Below are 15,000 nucleotides of genomic sequence, written 5' to 3' on the forward strand. Positions count from 1 at the left end.
TTTACTTTTATACTTTAAGTAAATTTAAGTCCACGTACTTTTATACTTTGACTTGAGTAAAGGATTTGAAACGGTACTTCAACTTCTACCAGAGTATATTTTTAAATGAATATTTGCACTTTTACTTAAGTAGAGAATTTGTGTTGTTCTACCTCCTCTGCTTCCAGCTCACTGCTGGACCTGAAGTCTGACCAGATTCAGTTTATGTGTTTATATAAAACTAGACTGTTGTTATTACAGTCTGCAGTAACTCGTCTCCTGGTGTTTCTGACTGAACCTGGACCTGAACCTCGTCCAGCTGAATGGATCAAAGTCTTGAATAAAGAAAACCAGGATTCAGGTTGAGCCGGCTCCCTGCAGGCCAAACAGCCACTGAGCTTTACAGGCTTTGGCATTAGGAAGTTCACATGTTGGCATTTGGATGGAAATTTTATTTCAATAAAATACAGAGCAAAGACTTGGGGTAATGTTAAAATTCAATGATTTATTCTCTGAATACAAAAATAAGCCCTGAGGGCTTCATACAAAACACTCCATTCTTATTTACAGTTTTCAAAATATACAGTTTCATCTTCTGCTGTTACCAGTCAGTCCTGCATCACTTCATCCAGTCGACATGTTTGACTGCCAAGAAACATCTAGAATCTAATGACAGGAAAACATTATAATCACAGAACATTTTCATCTATAGAAAGTGCAAAGACACATTTTCACACAGCTGATCAGGCAGCTGTCCGGTCCGGTCTGTCGGGACCTGCAGGAGGATGACGGTCCACATGCTGACTCTGCAGAACAGAACGAACTGGAATGACTAACTGACAGACTGACAGCTTCAGTCCAGAGTCTGTAGAAGACTTGATGGAGACTTCAGGATCCTGTCTGCTCAGGACAGGAAGTCTTCTCCATCCCCTTTCATTCTGTCTCTTCTACCTCCTCATTCTCTCCTTCCAGCTGGAACAGTCCGGTTCCTCGACCTTCAGAAGACCTGGACCGCCTGACCTTCAGAACACCTGGACCACCTGACCTTCAGAAGACCTGGACCGCCTGACCTTCAGAAGACCTGGACCACCTGAGCGGGAGCGGCCTCCGCATCAACCTACAGCCAACAGACAGCAGATATTAAAGCAAACTCCTGGACAGTGATGGACAGATAGAACAAACTGAACAGGTTCCTGGCCTCAGATCAAGCCTGAATCATCATCTGCTTAGCGCTTCATTAACTGTTACCATGGCAACATCCCATAACTTTATAGAACAAACAGACAAGCCTCATTGATTTTGATGTAGGAGGAAAAAACAAAAGGATCCAGGCAGAATGTGAAAGCCTCAAAATGACGACAACACTGGAGGAGACAGAGGCCCAGACCTCGTTAAAGGCCAGGGTTTATCTCGTTAAGGGCCAGACCTCGTTAAAGGCCAGGGTTTATCTCGTTAAGGGCCAGACCTCGTTAAAGGCCAGGGTTTATCTCGTTAAGGGCCAGACCTCGTTAAAGGCCAGGGTTTATCTCGTTAAGGGCCAGACCTCGTTAAGGGCCAGACCTCGTTAAGGGCCAGGGTTTATCTCGTTAAGGGCCAGACCTCGTTAAGGGCCAGGGTTTATCTCGTTAAGGCTGAACTTCAGCCGCTCACCTCGGTGTAGGCGGGGGGAGGGGGGTAGGGGAGTTGTGGCGCTCGCATGAAGAGCCCCCCCCCCCCCTCCTCCTCGTCTCCGTCGTAGTCGTCCAGCAGCGGCGTGCGGGTGCTGTCCACCCTCAGGTCTCGGTGGATGTTGCTGTAGCTGGGCGGCGCCGAGGGGAACGAGGCCCAGCTGGCAGACGGGGAGCTCAGAGACCCCGCCTGGCTGCTCATGCTGCTGGTCCGGCTCCCGAAACCGCTGAACGGGATCGTACCGATCACCAGGGGCAGCTCCAGGACCAGCTTCTCACTGCCGGGGATGTGGATGTAGATCTGGAGGGGGGAGGGGGGGGGGGGGGGGTTTGTGTTTTTTAGGTAAAAGTCTCAGTTTTAGATTAAGTTCAGTTTTCAGTTTAAAGGTTAAAGTTTAAGAAGACAGCCGGTCTCCAGGTCCAACATCTAACTTCAGCTCCATGTGCCTAAACCCATGACATCATCGGCCTGCGACTCACCATGAGGGCGTAGTCCACCCTGATGATGTCACAGCCCAACAGAGACGGCTTCAGTTTGGGAACCCGGATGGTTTTTCCCTGCCACATGTCACACATGCCGGAGATGATGTGGTTTCCCCGAACCGCCGACAGCTTCTGCCTCAAAACCTGAACAGACGAGAAGAAACCACTCGTCTCTCTTTCTTCTGTTCTAGTTTTCATTGCTGTGTTCTAATGTTTTGTTTCACTACAGGGATCAATAAAGTTTCATCCTGTTTTATCTCTGCCTACAGAGTCTGTTAACCTGATCAAATGTATTGATCTGACATGAGAGCGTCACCCAGCAGACCTTGGTGCGCCCGGCGGCCCGGTACGAGTGCTTGGCGATGATGGCGGCCTTCGGGACCACGATGCGAGAGCAGGAGTTCTCGAACTTGGCGTTGAGGCTGATCTCCTCGCCCTCGCAGAAACCCTTCCTGTCGATCTGAGCGCTGACGGACACCTGGCCGTCCGGGATGAACATGCAGGTGACCTTCTTCTCCCTCGAGCCCGCCGCCGGAGCCTGTGGGGGGAGGGGGGGGGGGGGGGGGGGGGGTCAGTGATGTGGACTGGAACTGCTCATCATGAACCTGGACCTGGACCTGAAGACTCGGGTCGTACCAGCAGGTCGGGGCTGTTGACGTCCAGCGGCTCCTCCACCTCAAACTCCCTCTCACACTGCAAGGCATGCTGGGAAGGCCTCTCCATCACCGCCCGCACGTAGTACCGGACGGACCCGAACTTCCCCTGATAGGACGACACCAGCCGCCTGAGGACAGGAACACGCCGTTATGGATTTCAGCTGATCAATACCACTGATCAGAGTTCTCTTTACATTCGATTTCAGATTCAGTTTTTCCTCCAGAACTGAAACATTTAGAGCATCATGGGAAACTGAACCTCATAATTATAATAACATTCAAGCGACTTATACATCTGATCAAAACGTCTCATTGTTAGAATCAGTTCAGGTTCAGGTCTTCCCATAGACAACCAGTGTGGTATCGATCAAGTCTGTAATCAGTCTAGCTGCCTGTCAGATCCATCAGGTTGGTGGCGTGTGGCGTGTGTGGCGTGGCGTGTGGCGTGTGGCGTGGCGTGTGGCGTGTGGCATGGCGTGTGGCGTGTGGCGTCTCACCCGGGGGGCGGGAGCTCGAAGCCAAACAGGAAGTGGTATGTTTTCCCCGGCTGGAGGAGGAAGCAGCCGTCAGAGTCTGAGGAGAGACGGACAGTCAGGTGAGCTGTGATGTCAGCTGTGATGTCAGCTGTGATGTCATGTTACACCTTTTACATCACAGGATGATGCAACACATTAACAGGCTGACATGAATATTAATGAAGAAAACTCACAGGGTCTTTTAAGGAAACTTAAAAGACCCCCCCCCCACACACACACACACCCACCCACCCACACACACACACACACACTCTCTCTCTCTCTCTCTCTCTCTCTCACACACACACACACACACACACACTCTCTCTCTCTCTCTCACACACACACACTGCAGTGACTCTCCTCCTCACCCCTGGGCAGCTCGTCCAGCTGCAGGTCTTCCTCGTACTTCAGGTAGTCCACCTCCCCCTGGCAGCGGGTCTTGCCCTTGGCGTACTGCACGCGCGCGCAGCCGGCGGCGCTGAACCGCAGGCGGGTCAGCCTGCAGCGCTGCGCCGCGCGCAGCTCCACCCGCCCGCACAGCTTGTCCCCGCTGCAGTAGAACGGCTTGCTGGGGTCGCTGAACTCCAGCTGGAAGATCTGCAGCTTCTTCTCCGTCACGACCATCATGCACGAGGGACCGGAGGGACCGGAGGAACCGGCAGAGAAACAGAAACCAGGTGGATCCTCTGCCTCGCTGCAGCAGGATCAGTGTTGTGTGTTGGTGTCTGACTGTAAACATTGGAGCTGCTCGGTGCTTTTATACCAGCGGGGCGGGGGGAAGGGGGGGGGAGCGGGGGGAAGGGGGGGGGGGGTGTCCCGTTACCGCGCACGCACTCGGAGAATGAACACGCTGAATGTCGCGAGGCGGAGCGCTCTGATTGGTCGGATTCAGCTGTTTTTGTCGCTTGTAGCCAGTCAGCTTGCGGGTGTGGCGCGTGGACAGCTCGTGCTCAGCGGCGGAGGGCGGGGGCGGGGCCGGGAGCCGCCTGGCCATAAATGAGACGCACCCAGTCATCTGGTAATAATAGACGGAGTTACTGGTTTACTGTACAGCTGGAGTCTGACTGCAGACAGAAAACTGCAGAAGAAGAACGAACAGCCTGCAGGCACAGACCTGAAAGTAAAAAAAATAAAAATCTAAATGAATATTTATAATAATATTTAAAAATGAAACAAAACAAATAGTATGAATATTATTTGAAAATAAAACAATATGAATAATATCAAAAGAATAATTTTCTTATGCTATTCATATTCTGAAAATGCTCCAATGTCAAAACAAAACTGATATTAAACAACTGATATCTTTCTTTAGCTGAGACCTTCAGCTGAATCAGAGTCCGGCTCAGTCTCAGCTGGTTCAGGATCAGATGAACTCAGACTGGATTAACAGACAGCTGCAGGATAAAGTATCTGGATGGGCTTCATCAGAGTCTGCTGAACAAAACATATAGAAACTGTCTGAGTTGATTTATATACAACAGGCAGCAAACAGACTCACATTAGATCACAGACATTCCCTCAGGAACCCCTGGAACCCTCTGAAGGACTTCTGGACCCCCACAAGAACCCCAGGAATCCCCTCAGGAACTCCAGGAATCCCCTCAGGAACCCCTGGAACCCTCTGAAGGACCCCAGGAACCTCTTCAAGCACACATGGAACTCTGTCAAGAACCCCTAGAATCCCTTCATTGACCCCTGGACCCCCCTGAAGGACACCTGGCGGTCCCCGGACCTCAGTCTGAGCACCCTGGTCTGGTCCTGTTGGTCCCACGCTGCCACCTGCTGACCAGACCGTGTCAAACTTTCAGCTGCTGTTTCCTGTTCAGTCTCCTGGTAGGAACAGATGTAGAACTAAAAGATCAGAAACTGCCCAGAGCTCCAGATCTCCTCCTCAAACATGAAATAGTTTTATTGGTGTTTCACCGGATCAAAACATCTGATCCCCTTCACCTCAGTCCAGAGTCTCCTGACAGCAGACTGGAAGGTCAGAAGGTCAGAAATATGACAAAGTGCTGAGTGAGACTTTGATGTTTGTTCGGGTCGAAGGTTCAGATGAATCAGACGGAGGAACAGAAGCCAGGAGGATCTCTGATGATCTGATGGAAACATCTTGACCTTCTGAGTCTCTCTGAAGATCAACTCTTTCTGCCTTTCAGCTCCCTGATTTCCTTCTTTGATGTGTTTTTACTTTCATAGCAAACCAGTGTGTGTCAGCTCATCTACATTCAAGGGACGTTCTAAAGGCTTAATGTGAAAACGGCTTAATGAGGCAAAACAATATTTAACATTGATGAAAAAAAATCTATTTTTTCCCAGTATACCGCAAGATAAGAACTAGCAATGGTGAAAAGAAAAAGAAAATTGACATCAATTTGATTTTTTTTAATGAATTAATATAGTGAAAAAATTTGAGTTAACGTGGCTTAATGAGCTAATATTGAAATGAAAAACTCTGAAAATTGAACCATGAATTAGAGACCGTAACACTTCACTAGAGCCCAAACAGAATGTCTAGAAAAAATAGGGAAACATTTTTTAAAAAATCATCAAAGTCCAAATTTAGGCAAAACGAGAGCTTTAATGAGGCTTAATGACCTAAAATCAAAATAGAAAAATTCCAGTTTGATTCAGGCATCAGGGAGATACAAGGAGACACTGTGGTGAAAATTTCACGGTAAACATAAATCACTAACATGGTAAAAAAAACTATGACAAGAACTCCAGTTGAAAATGAACAGAAATTAATGAGCTTAATGTGATTTACTTAATTAAAACTGATTAAGAAAAATCTGAAATAAATAAGGGGGACTTCTTATCCTAATTATTCACTACCATCAAAAGGAAAACACTGGTAAAAAACCCCCCAGAAATACTTTAAATTAAATAATAATTTTGTAAATTGCCCAAAAACCATTTATTTCAGGGTTTTTTAACAGTGTTTTCATTTTGCTTTTAGTGAATAATTAGGATAAGAAGTCCCCCTTATTTATTTCAGAATTTTCCTCATCAGTTTTAGGTAAGTAAACCACATTAAGCTTATTCATTTCCATTCATTTTCAACTGGGGATCTTGTCATAGTTTTTTGACCATGTTACTGATTTACTTTTAACTTGAAATTTTCACCACAATACCCCTGGTGCCTGAATTAAAGATGATGTTTTCTATTTTGATTTTAGGTCATTAAGCCTCATTAAAGCTCTCGTTTTTGCCTAAATTCAGACTTTGATGATTTTTTTTTAAATTTTTCTAGACATTCTTTTGGGGCTCCAGTGAGTTTTTCATTTCAATATTAGCTCATTAAGCCACGTTAAGCCCCTTTTTTGGCCATTTTTTCACTATATTAACTCATAAAAAAATCAAATTGATGTAAATGTTCTTTTTCTTTTCACCATTGCTAGTTCTTATCTTGCTGTACACTGGGAAAAAAATCAATTTTTTTCATCAATGTTAAAAAATGTTTTGCCTCGTTAAGCCGTTTTCACATTAAGCCTTTAGAACGTCCCAAATTCAATTTGCGAAGCTTGATGCTGTCTGTCTGCCTGTCTGTCTGTCTGTCTGCCTGTCTGTCTGCCTGTCCATCTGTCTGTCTGCCTGTCCGTCCGTCCGTCTGTTTGCCTGTCTGTCTGTCTGTCTGTCTGTCTGCCTGTCTGCTGTGTGTCTGCCTGTCTGTCTGCCTGTCTGTCTGTCTGTCCGTCTGTCTGTCTGTCTGCCTGTCTGTCTGCCTGTCTGTCTGTCTGCCTGTCTGCTGTGTGTCTGCCTGTCTGTCTGCCTGTCTGTCTGTCTGTCCGTCTGTCTGTCTGTCTGTCTGCCTGTCTGTCTGCCTGTCTGTCTGTCTGCCTGTCTGTCTGCCTGTCCGTCCGTCTGTTTGCCTGTCTGTCTGCCTGTCTGCTGTGTGTATGCCTGTCTGTCTGTCTGTCTGTCTGCCTGTCTGTCTGCCTGTCTGTCTGTCTGCCTGTCTGCCTGTCTGTCTGTCTGTCTGTCTGTCTGCCTGTCTGTCTGCCTGTCCGTCCGTCTGTTTGCCTGTCTGTCTGCCTGTCTGCTGTGTGTCTGCCTGTCTGTCTGTCTGTCTGTCTGTCTGCCTGTCTGTCTGTCTGCCTGTCTGCCTGTCTGTCTGTCTGTCTGTCTGTCTGCCTGTCTGTCTGTCTGTCTGTCTGCCTGTCTGTCTGCCTGTCTGTCTGTCTGCCTGTCTGCCTGTCTGTCTGTCTGCCTGTCTGCCTGTCTGTCTGTCTGTCTGTCTGTCTGCTTGTCTGTCTGTCTGTCTGTCTGCCTGTCTGTCTGCCTGTCTGTCTGTCTCCATGTTGCTCTGCACCAACCTCACCAAGTCAAACTCCTACCTGGAGAAAATGAATCTGACTCTGTCTAATGGTGAAGAAATATCACAGTTAATATCACATGTTAGATGGACATGAAGAAGGTTATGAATGAATAAACACAGTGAGGCTGAGAAGACAAATGAATCACAACAGAAACAGTTTCTCCTTTCTCTGTATTTCAAACCAGTTTCTGGGACAAATGAAGTGAAAACTAACAGACCGACACCAACAGACTGCAGCTGAAACCACAGCGAGCAGGAGATTTATTCTGTGAAAGAAATATTACAAAGAGCCAGAGACGGACAGAGGAGATGCTCAGTGAGTTCAGGATCTGCAGCAGAAACAGGTTTTGTAGTGAGACTGAACAGTTCAGTCTCACTACAAAACACTAACATCCACATTCAGAAAATAATATTACATGAAGTTCATCATTCAGTATTTAAAATATGTCGACGCTTCCATCCAGGTCTCATCTGTCGGCTGAAAGTGTTTTTCCACTTGACATCAGCAGAGTCACTTTCCAGACTGATGAGTCATTCAACTCTTTTCTCTTTGATGAGTTGTGACTGTTGTCTCTGATATTTACAGATAAATTAATATTCTGATGTGTTGTGGCAGAGTCATGCTTCTGACACTTCTGACATGAAGGAAGTCAGACTCAGAAAACTGGAACAGTGTCAACAGTCATGTGACACGTCTGTCATGTGATGCTGAGTCACAGATTTGTGAAGATCTGACTGAATATTTATAGTCTAAAACATATTCGAGTGCAGAATTACACACGGAGAAACATGCCATCAGACATGATCACACATGACAGTAACTCTGGATGTCTGAGTCTCTCTGGTTCAAACAGCAGATCACATGTTTCCACCGCTGCTGAAGAGTTTCAGATCAATAATCAATAAAACAACTAAACTTCAACACAACCAGTCTGGATCCTCTGGTTTACTGTCAGCTGCAGCAGAAACCAGTAGAAACCAGTAGAAGACTGTGCTGTACTGGCAGCTGTCTGTGTTATACAATCTGTATTATAGCATCTGTCTTGTATTATAGAATATGTATTATAGAATGTGTGTGTATTATAGAATATGTATTATAGAATGTGTGTGTATTATAGAATATGTATTATAGAATGTGTGTGTATTATAGAATATGTATTATAGAATGTGTGTGTATTATAGAATATGTATTATAGAATGTGTGTGTATTATAGAATATGTATTATAGAATGTGTGTGTATTGTATATAGCAGCAGCAGGTGAGTCTAGCTGTTCTGTAAATACTGTGTGAGTCCTGATGGTCTTGCTGGAAGCTGATTGGCTGTTGCTTTACCGCGTCAGGCCTGTAGCTCCGCCCACAGCCGGGCGGAGTCTCGCCTCCTTCCATCTTCCATCCACTTTACATTCCTTCATACCTAAACTACAGAGTGTGTGTTCGGTCGTTCAGCAGCAGCAGATGGATTCTCTCTTTCTGTTCAGAAGTTCAGATTGTACATTTTGTAAAATATTAAAAATGTTAATTTTGCAGTAGATAAAATGTGTGACTTCCCTCTGACTCAGCAGTCGTCCCACTGGAAAACACTGAGTGACGTCTCTGTACACTGTTTAAAGTTTTAATTTATTTCCTTCAATCCACCTATTTACATTATTAATTTCAACACACCTATATACATTATTCATTATCACTATTTACATTCCCTAATCATGTAGAGCCTACTTCTATTCACCATGCCCCCCCCCCTCTTGATTCAAAGACATAAATAAAGTGAAGCAGAGTCTTAATGTTTCCTGCAGGCTGGCAGGAGCCTGGTGACCTTTGACCTTTATCCTCCATCCTGCTGATGAGCCTCCATGTCTGATCCTCTGTTCTCCTCAGGCTTCATCTGCTCATCTTCTCATCCAACCTGCAGGAGACCAGAGAACACAGGAGGCAGTGAGTCATGTGATCTGCCTGTTTCTGCCCACAGAGCCTCTGGCCCCGCCCACAGAGCCCCTGGCCCCGCCCACATAGCTTATGGCCCCACCCACATGTCCCACGTGTGTAGAGACAGTAGAGACAGTAGAGACAGTAGAAGCAGCAGAGACAGTAGAGACAGTAGAGACAGTAGAGACAGTAGAAGCAGCAGAGACAGTAGAGACAGTAGAAGCAGCAGAGACAGTAGAGACAGTAGAAGCAGCAGAGACAGTAGAGGCAGTAGAGACAGCAGAGGCAGCAGAGACAGTAGAAGCAGCAGAGACAGTAGAGACAGTAGAAGCAGTAGAGACAGTAGAAGCAGTAGAGACAGTAGAAGCAGCAGAGACAGTAGAGACAGTAGAGACAGTAGAAGCAGCAGAGACAGTAGAAGCAGCAGAGACAGTAGAGACAGTAGAAGCAGCAGAGACAGTAGAGACAGTAGAAGCAGCAGAGACAGTAGAGACAGCAGAGACAGTAGAGACAGTAGAAGCAGCAGAGACAGTAGAGACAGTAGAAGCAGCAGAGACAGTAGAGACAGTAGAAGCAGCAGAGACAGTAGAGACAGTAGAGACTGCAGAGACAGTAGAGACAGTAGAAGCAGCAGAGACAGTAGAAGCAGTAGAGACAGCAGAGACAGTAGAAGCAGTAGAGACACAGCAGAGACAGTAGAAGCAGTAGAGACAGCAGAGACAACAGAGACGGTAGAGACAGCAGAGACAGCAGAGACAGTAGAAGCAGCAGAGACAGTAGAGACAGTAGAAGCAGTAGAGACAGCAGAGACAGTAGAGACAGTAGAAGCAGCAGAGACAGCAGAGACAGTAGAAGCAGTAGAGACAGTAGAGACAGTAGAGACAGTAGAAGCAGCAGAGACAGTAGAAGCAGCAGAGACAGTAGAGACAGTAGAAGCAGTAGAGACAGCAGAGACAGTAGAGACAGCAGAGACAGCAGAGACAGTAGAGACAGCAGAGACAGTAGAAGCAGCAGAGACAGCAGAGACAGTAGAAGCAGTAGAGACAGTAGAGACAGCAGAGACAGTAGAGACAGTAGAAGCAGCAGAGACAGCAGAGACAGTAGAAGCAGCAGAGACAGTAGAGACAGTAGAAGCAGCAGAGACAGTAGAGACAGCAGAGACAGTAGAAGCAGCAGAGACAGTAGAGACAGTAGAAGCAGTAGAGACAGCAGAGACAGTAGAGACAGCAGAGACAGTAGAGACAGCAGAGACAGTAGAGACAGTAGAAGCAGCAGAGACAGCAGAGACAGTAGAAGCAGTAGAGACAGTAGAGACAGCAGAGACAGTAGAGACAGTAGAAGCAGCAGAGACAGCAGAGACAGTAGAAGCAGTAGAGACAGTAGAAGCAGTAGAGACAGTAGAAGCAGTAGAGACAGCAGAGACAGTAGAAGCAGTAGAGACAGTAGAGACAGTAGAAGCAGTAGAGACAGCAGAGACAGTAGGGACAGTAGGGACAGTAGAGACAGCAGAGACAGTAGAGACAGTAGAAGCAGTAGAGACAGTAGAAGCAGCAGAGACAGCAGAGACAGTAGAAGCAGTAGAAGCAGTAGAGACAGTAGAGACAGTAGAAGCAGTAGAGACAGTAGAGACAGTAGAAGCAGTAGAGACAGCAGAGACAGCAGAGACAGTAGAAGCAGCAGAGACAGTAGAGACAGTAGAGACAGTAGAAGCAGCAGAGACAGTAGAAGCAGTAGAGACAGCAGAGACAGTAGAAGCAGTAGAGACAGCAGAGACAGCAGAGACAGTAGAAGCAGTAGAGACAGCAGAGACAGTAGAAGCAGTAGAGACAGCAGAGACAACAGAGACGGTAGAGACAGCAGAGACAGCAGAGACAGTAGAAGCAGCAGAGACAGTAGAGACAGTAGAAGCAGCAGAGACAGTAGAGACAGCAGAGACAGTAGAAGCAGCAGAGACAGCAGAGACAGTAGAGACAGTAGAAGCAGTAGAGACAGCAGAGACAGTAGAGACAGCAGAGACAGTAGAGACAGCAGAGACAGTAGAAGCAGCAGAGACAGCAGAGACAGTAGAAGCAGTAGAGACAGTAGAGACAGCAGAGACAGTAGAGACAGTAGAAGCAGCAGAGACAGCAGAGACAGTAGAAGCAGTAGAGACAGTAGAAGCAGTAGAAGCAGTAGAGACAGCAGAGACAGCAGAGACAGTAGAAGCAGTAGAGACAGTAGAAGCAGTAGAGACAGTAGAGACAGCAGAGACAGTAGGGACAGTAGAGACAGCAGAGACAGTAGAGACAGTAGAAGCAGTAGAGACAGTAGAAGCAGCAGAGACAGCAGAGACAGTAGAAGCAGTAGAAGCAGTAGAGACAGTAGAGACAGTAGAAGCAGTAGAGACAGTAGAGACAGTAGAAGCAGTAGAGACAGCAGAGACAGCAGAGACAGTAGAAGCAGCAGAGACAGTAGAGACAGTAGAGACAGTAGAAGCAGCAGAGACAGTAGAGACAGTAGAAGCAGCAGAGACAGTAGAGACAGTAGAAGCAGCAGAGACAGTAGAGGCAGTAGAGACAGTAGAAACAGTAGAGACAGTAGAGACAGTAGAAGCAGCAGAGACAGTAGAGACAGTAGAAGCAGCAGAGACAGTAGAGACAGTAGAAGCAGTAGAGACAGTAGAGACAGTAGAAGCAGCAGAGACAGTAGAGACAGTAGAGACAGTAGAAGCAGCAGAGACAGTAGAAGCAGCAGAGACAGTAGAGACAGTAGAAGCAGCAGAGACAGTAGAGACAGTAGAAGCAGTAGAAGCAGCAGAGACAGTAGAGACAGCAGAGACAGCAGAGACAGTAGAAGCAGCAGAGACAGTAGAGACAGTAGAAGCAGCAGAGACAGTAGAGACAGCAGAGACAGTAGAAGCAGCAGAGACAGTAGAAGCAGCAGAGACAGTAGAGACTGCAGAGACAGTAGAGACAGTAGAAGCAGCAGAGACAGCAGAGACAGTAGAAGCAGTAGAGACAGCAGAGACAGCAGAGACAGTAGAAGCAGTAGAGACAGCAGAGACAGTAGAAGCAGTAGAGACAGCAGAGACAGTAGAAGCAGCAGAGACAGTAGAGACAGTAGAAGCAGCAGAGACAGTAGAGACAGTAGAGACAGCAGAGACAGTAGAAGCAGCAGAGACAGCAGAGACAGTAGAGACAGTAGAAGCAGTAGAGACAGCAGAGACAGCAGAGACAGTAGAGACAGCAGAGACAGTAGAGACAGCAGAGACAGTAGAGACAGTAGAAGCAGCAGAGACAGTAGAGACAGTAGAAGCAGCAGAGACAGTAGAGACAGTAGAAGCAGCAGAGACAGTAGAGACAGTAGAGACAGCAGAGACAGTAGAAGCAGCAGAGACAGCAGAGACAGCAGAGACAGTAGAGACAGTAGAAGCAGTAGAGACAGCAGAGACAGCAGAGACAGTAGAGACAGCAGAGACAGTAGAGACAGCAGAGACAGTAGAAGCAGCAGAGACAGCAGAGACAGTAGAAGCAGTAGAGACAGTAGAGACAGCAGAGACAGCAGAGACAGTAGAGACAGTAGAAGCAGCAGAGACAGTAGAGACAGTAGAAGCAGCAGAGACGGTAGAGACAGCAGAGACAGTAGAAGCAGCAGAGACAGTAGAGACAGTAGAAGCAGCAGAGACAGTAGAAGCAGCAGAGACAGCAGAGACAGCAGAGACAGTAGAGACAGTAGAAGCAGTAGAGACAGCAGAGACAGCAGAGACAGTAGAGACAGCAGAGACAGTAGAGACAGTAGAAGCAGCAGAGACAGCAGAGACAGTAGAAGCAGTAGAGACAGCAGAGACAGCAGAGACAGTAGAGACAGTAGAAGCAGCAGAGACAGTAGAGACAGTAGAAGCAGTAGAGACAGCAGAGACAGCAGAGACAGTAGAGACAGTAGAGACAGCAGAGACAGTAGAGGCAGTAGAGGCAGTAGAAGCAGTAGAAGCAGTAGAGACAGCAGAGACAGTAGAGACAGCAGAGACAGTAGAAGCAGTAGAGACAGTAGAGGCAGTAGAGGCAGTAGAGACAGCAGAGACAGCAGAGACAGCAGAGACAGCAGAGACAGTAGAAGCAGTAGAGACAGTAGAGACAGCAGAGACAGCAGAGACAGTAGAAGCAGTAGAGACAGTACAGACAGTAGAAGCAGTAGAGACAGTAGAGACAGTAGAAGCAGTAGAGACAGTAGAGACAGTAGAGACAGTAGAAGCAGTAGAGACAGTAGAAGCAGCAGAGACAGTAGAGACAGTAGAGACAGTAGAGACAGTAGAGACAGTAGAAGCAGCAGAGACAGTAGAGACAGTAGAAGCAGTAGAGACAGTAGAAGCAGCAGAGACAGTAGAAGCAGTAGAGACAGTAGAGACAGCAGAGACAGTAGAAGCAGTAGAGACAGCAGAGACAGTAGAGACAGCAGAGACAGTAGAAGCAGTAGAGGCAGTAGAGGCAGTAGAGACAGCAGAGACTCTACTGACTGGCGGATGCAGTCGGGGATCTGCAGCCTCTCGGGGGGGATCAGCTCCTCCAGCTGCTGCAGGCTGTGGATGAAGCGAATCTTCCTGCTGAACTTCTCACTGCGGACGACACCAGAGGTCAAAGGTCAGTGACCTCCTGACCCACAGGCCACGCCCACTTTACAACTTCTATTCACAGATGTTAAATATTCACACTTCACTCTTTATTCATGATCAACAACTAAAGCTGGAAAACAGAAAACTTAAAGTAGAATCCAGTGAAGAGAGAGATGGACTGACCTGATGAAGGGTTTGACCAGAGTGATCAGAGCCTTGATGTACCAGGCAGGATGGACCACCAGCAGACCCTTGAGGTCCTTCTTCAGCCTGGAGGAAGAGGAGGAGACACAGTTAACACACACACACACACACACACACACACACACACACACACACACACACACACACACACACACACACACACACACACACACACACACTGCAGTCCTTCAGCCTGCAGCTAGGTGGCAGCAGTAGACTGCAGGGCGGAGCAGCAGGCTTGCTGATTGGACGGTTGTGAGTGAGGAAAGTGAATGAGCTGCTGCTGAGGAGCCTCTGAGCAAGGCACTGCTGCTGCCAGGCATGTCATGTCATCCTTTCCTGGTTAAATAAAGTTTAACCAGTCAGCAGTAAATCTGTTGCTCTTGTTACTGGATCATCTGCAGCAGGGAAACAGGAAGAGGAGGAGCCGGTCCAGAGCCCCGCCCCCTGGCGTCCGGCTGGACAGACAGCAGCGGTACGGGACGTCCTCGGTCGGAATCCGGACCAGAACCCTTAGTCGGGTGTCTCCCCCCCCCCTCTCTGCACTAACAGAGGCAGACGGTGAACGGAGCGGCGTACCTTCTGTCGATGGAGGTGTAGCACTGGTGGAGCCACCTGACGGTCGGCAGCTTGTTCCTGGGCGCCATGCCGCACAGGTAGACC

At 47.6% G+C, this 15,000-nt stretch overlaps 2 protein-coding genes across 2 annotated transcripts in view; both read right to left on the minus strand.

Moving 5' to 3' along the window:
* Nucleotides 1-495: 495 nt before the first annotated feature.
* LOC139666152 (thioredoxin-interacting protein-like) lies at nt 496-4,018 on the minus strand. The gene is made up of 7 exons (XM_071545273.1): nt 3,672-4,018; nt 3,283-3,358; nt 2,766-2,913; nt 2,455-2,667; nt 2,127-2,273; nt 1,630-1,947; nt 496-1,096 (listed from the first exon to the last, which is right to left on the minus strand). The coding sequence occupies exons 1-7, from the start codon at nt 3,928-3,930 to the stop codon at nt 1,052-1,054; spliced, it is 1,206 nt and encodes a 401-aa protein (XP_071401374.1). The 5' UTR covers nt 3,931-4,018; the 3' UTR covers nt 496-1,051.
* A 3,769-nt stretch (nt 4,019-7,787) lies between these two features.
* The window catches only part of bnipl (BCL2 interacting protein like), a 19,752-nt gene continuing 12,539 nt past the window's right edge, over nt 7,788-15,000 (minus strand). Inside the window, exons 7-10 of the mRNA XM_071545271.1 lie at nt 14,917-15,000; nt 14,317-14,403; nt 14,038-14,136; nt 7,788-9,525 (exon numbers count right to left, since the gene is read on the minus strand). The exon at nt 14,917-15,000 is cut by the window's right edge and continues 48 nt beyond it. Coding sequence (XP_071401372.1) covers nt 9,501-9,525; nt 14,038-14,136; nt 14,317-14,403; nt 14,917-15,000 — 295 coding nt within the window. The 3' untranslated portion in view covers nt 7,788-9,500. The remainder of the gene's footprint in view (nt 9,526-14,037; nt 14,137-14,316; nt 14,404-14,916) is intronic.

The sequence above is a fragment of the Centroberyx affinis genome, unplaced genomic scaffold (genome assembly GCF_046629955.1).
Source record: "Centroberyx affinis isolate AG114_WGS23_722 - 3 ecotype Tasmania unplaced genomic scaffold, CSIRO-AGI_Caff_v1 ptg004837l_1, whole genome shotgun sequence".
In the NCBI taxonomy this organism is placed as follows: domain Eukaryota; kingdom Metazoa; phylum Chordata; class Actinopteri; order Beryciformes; family Berycidae; genus Centroberyx; species Centroberyx affinis.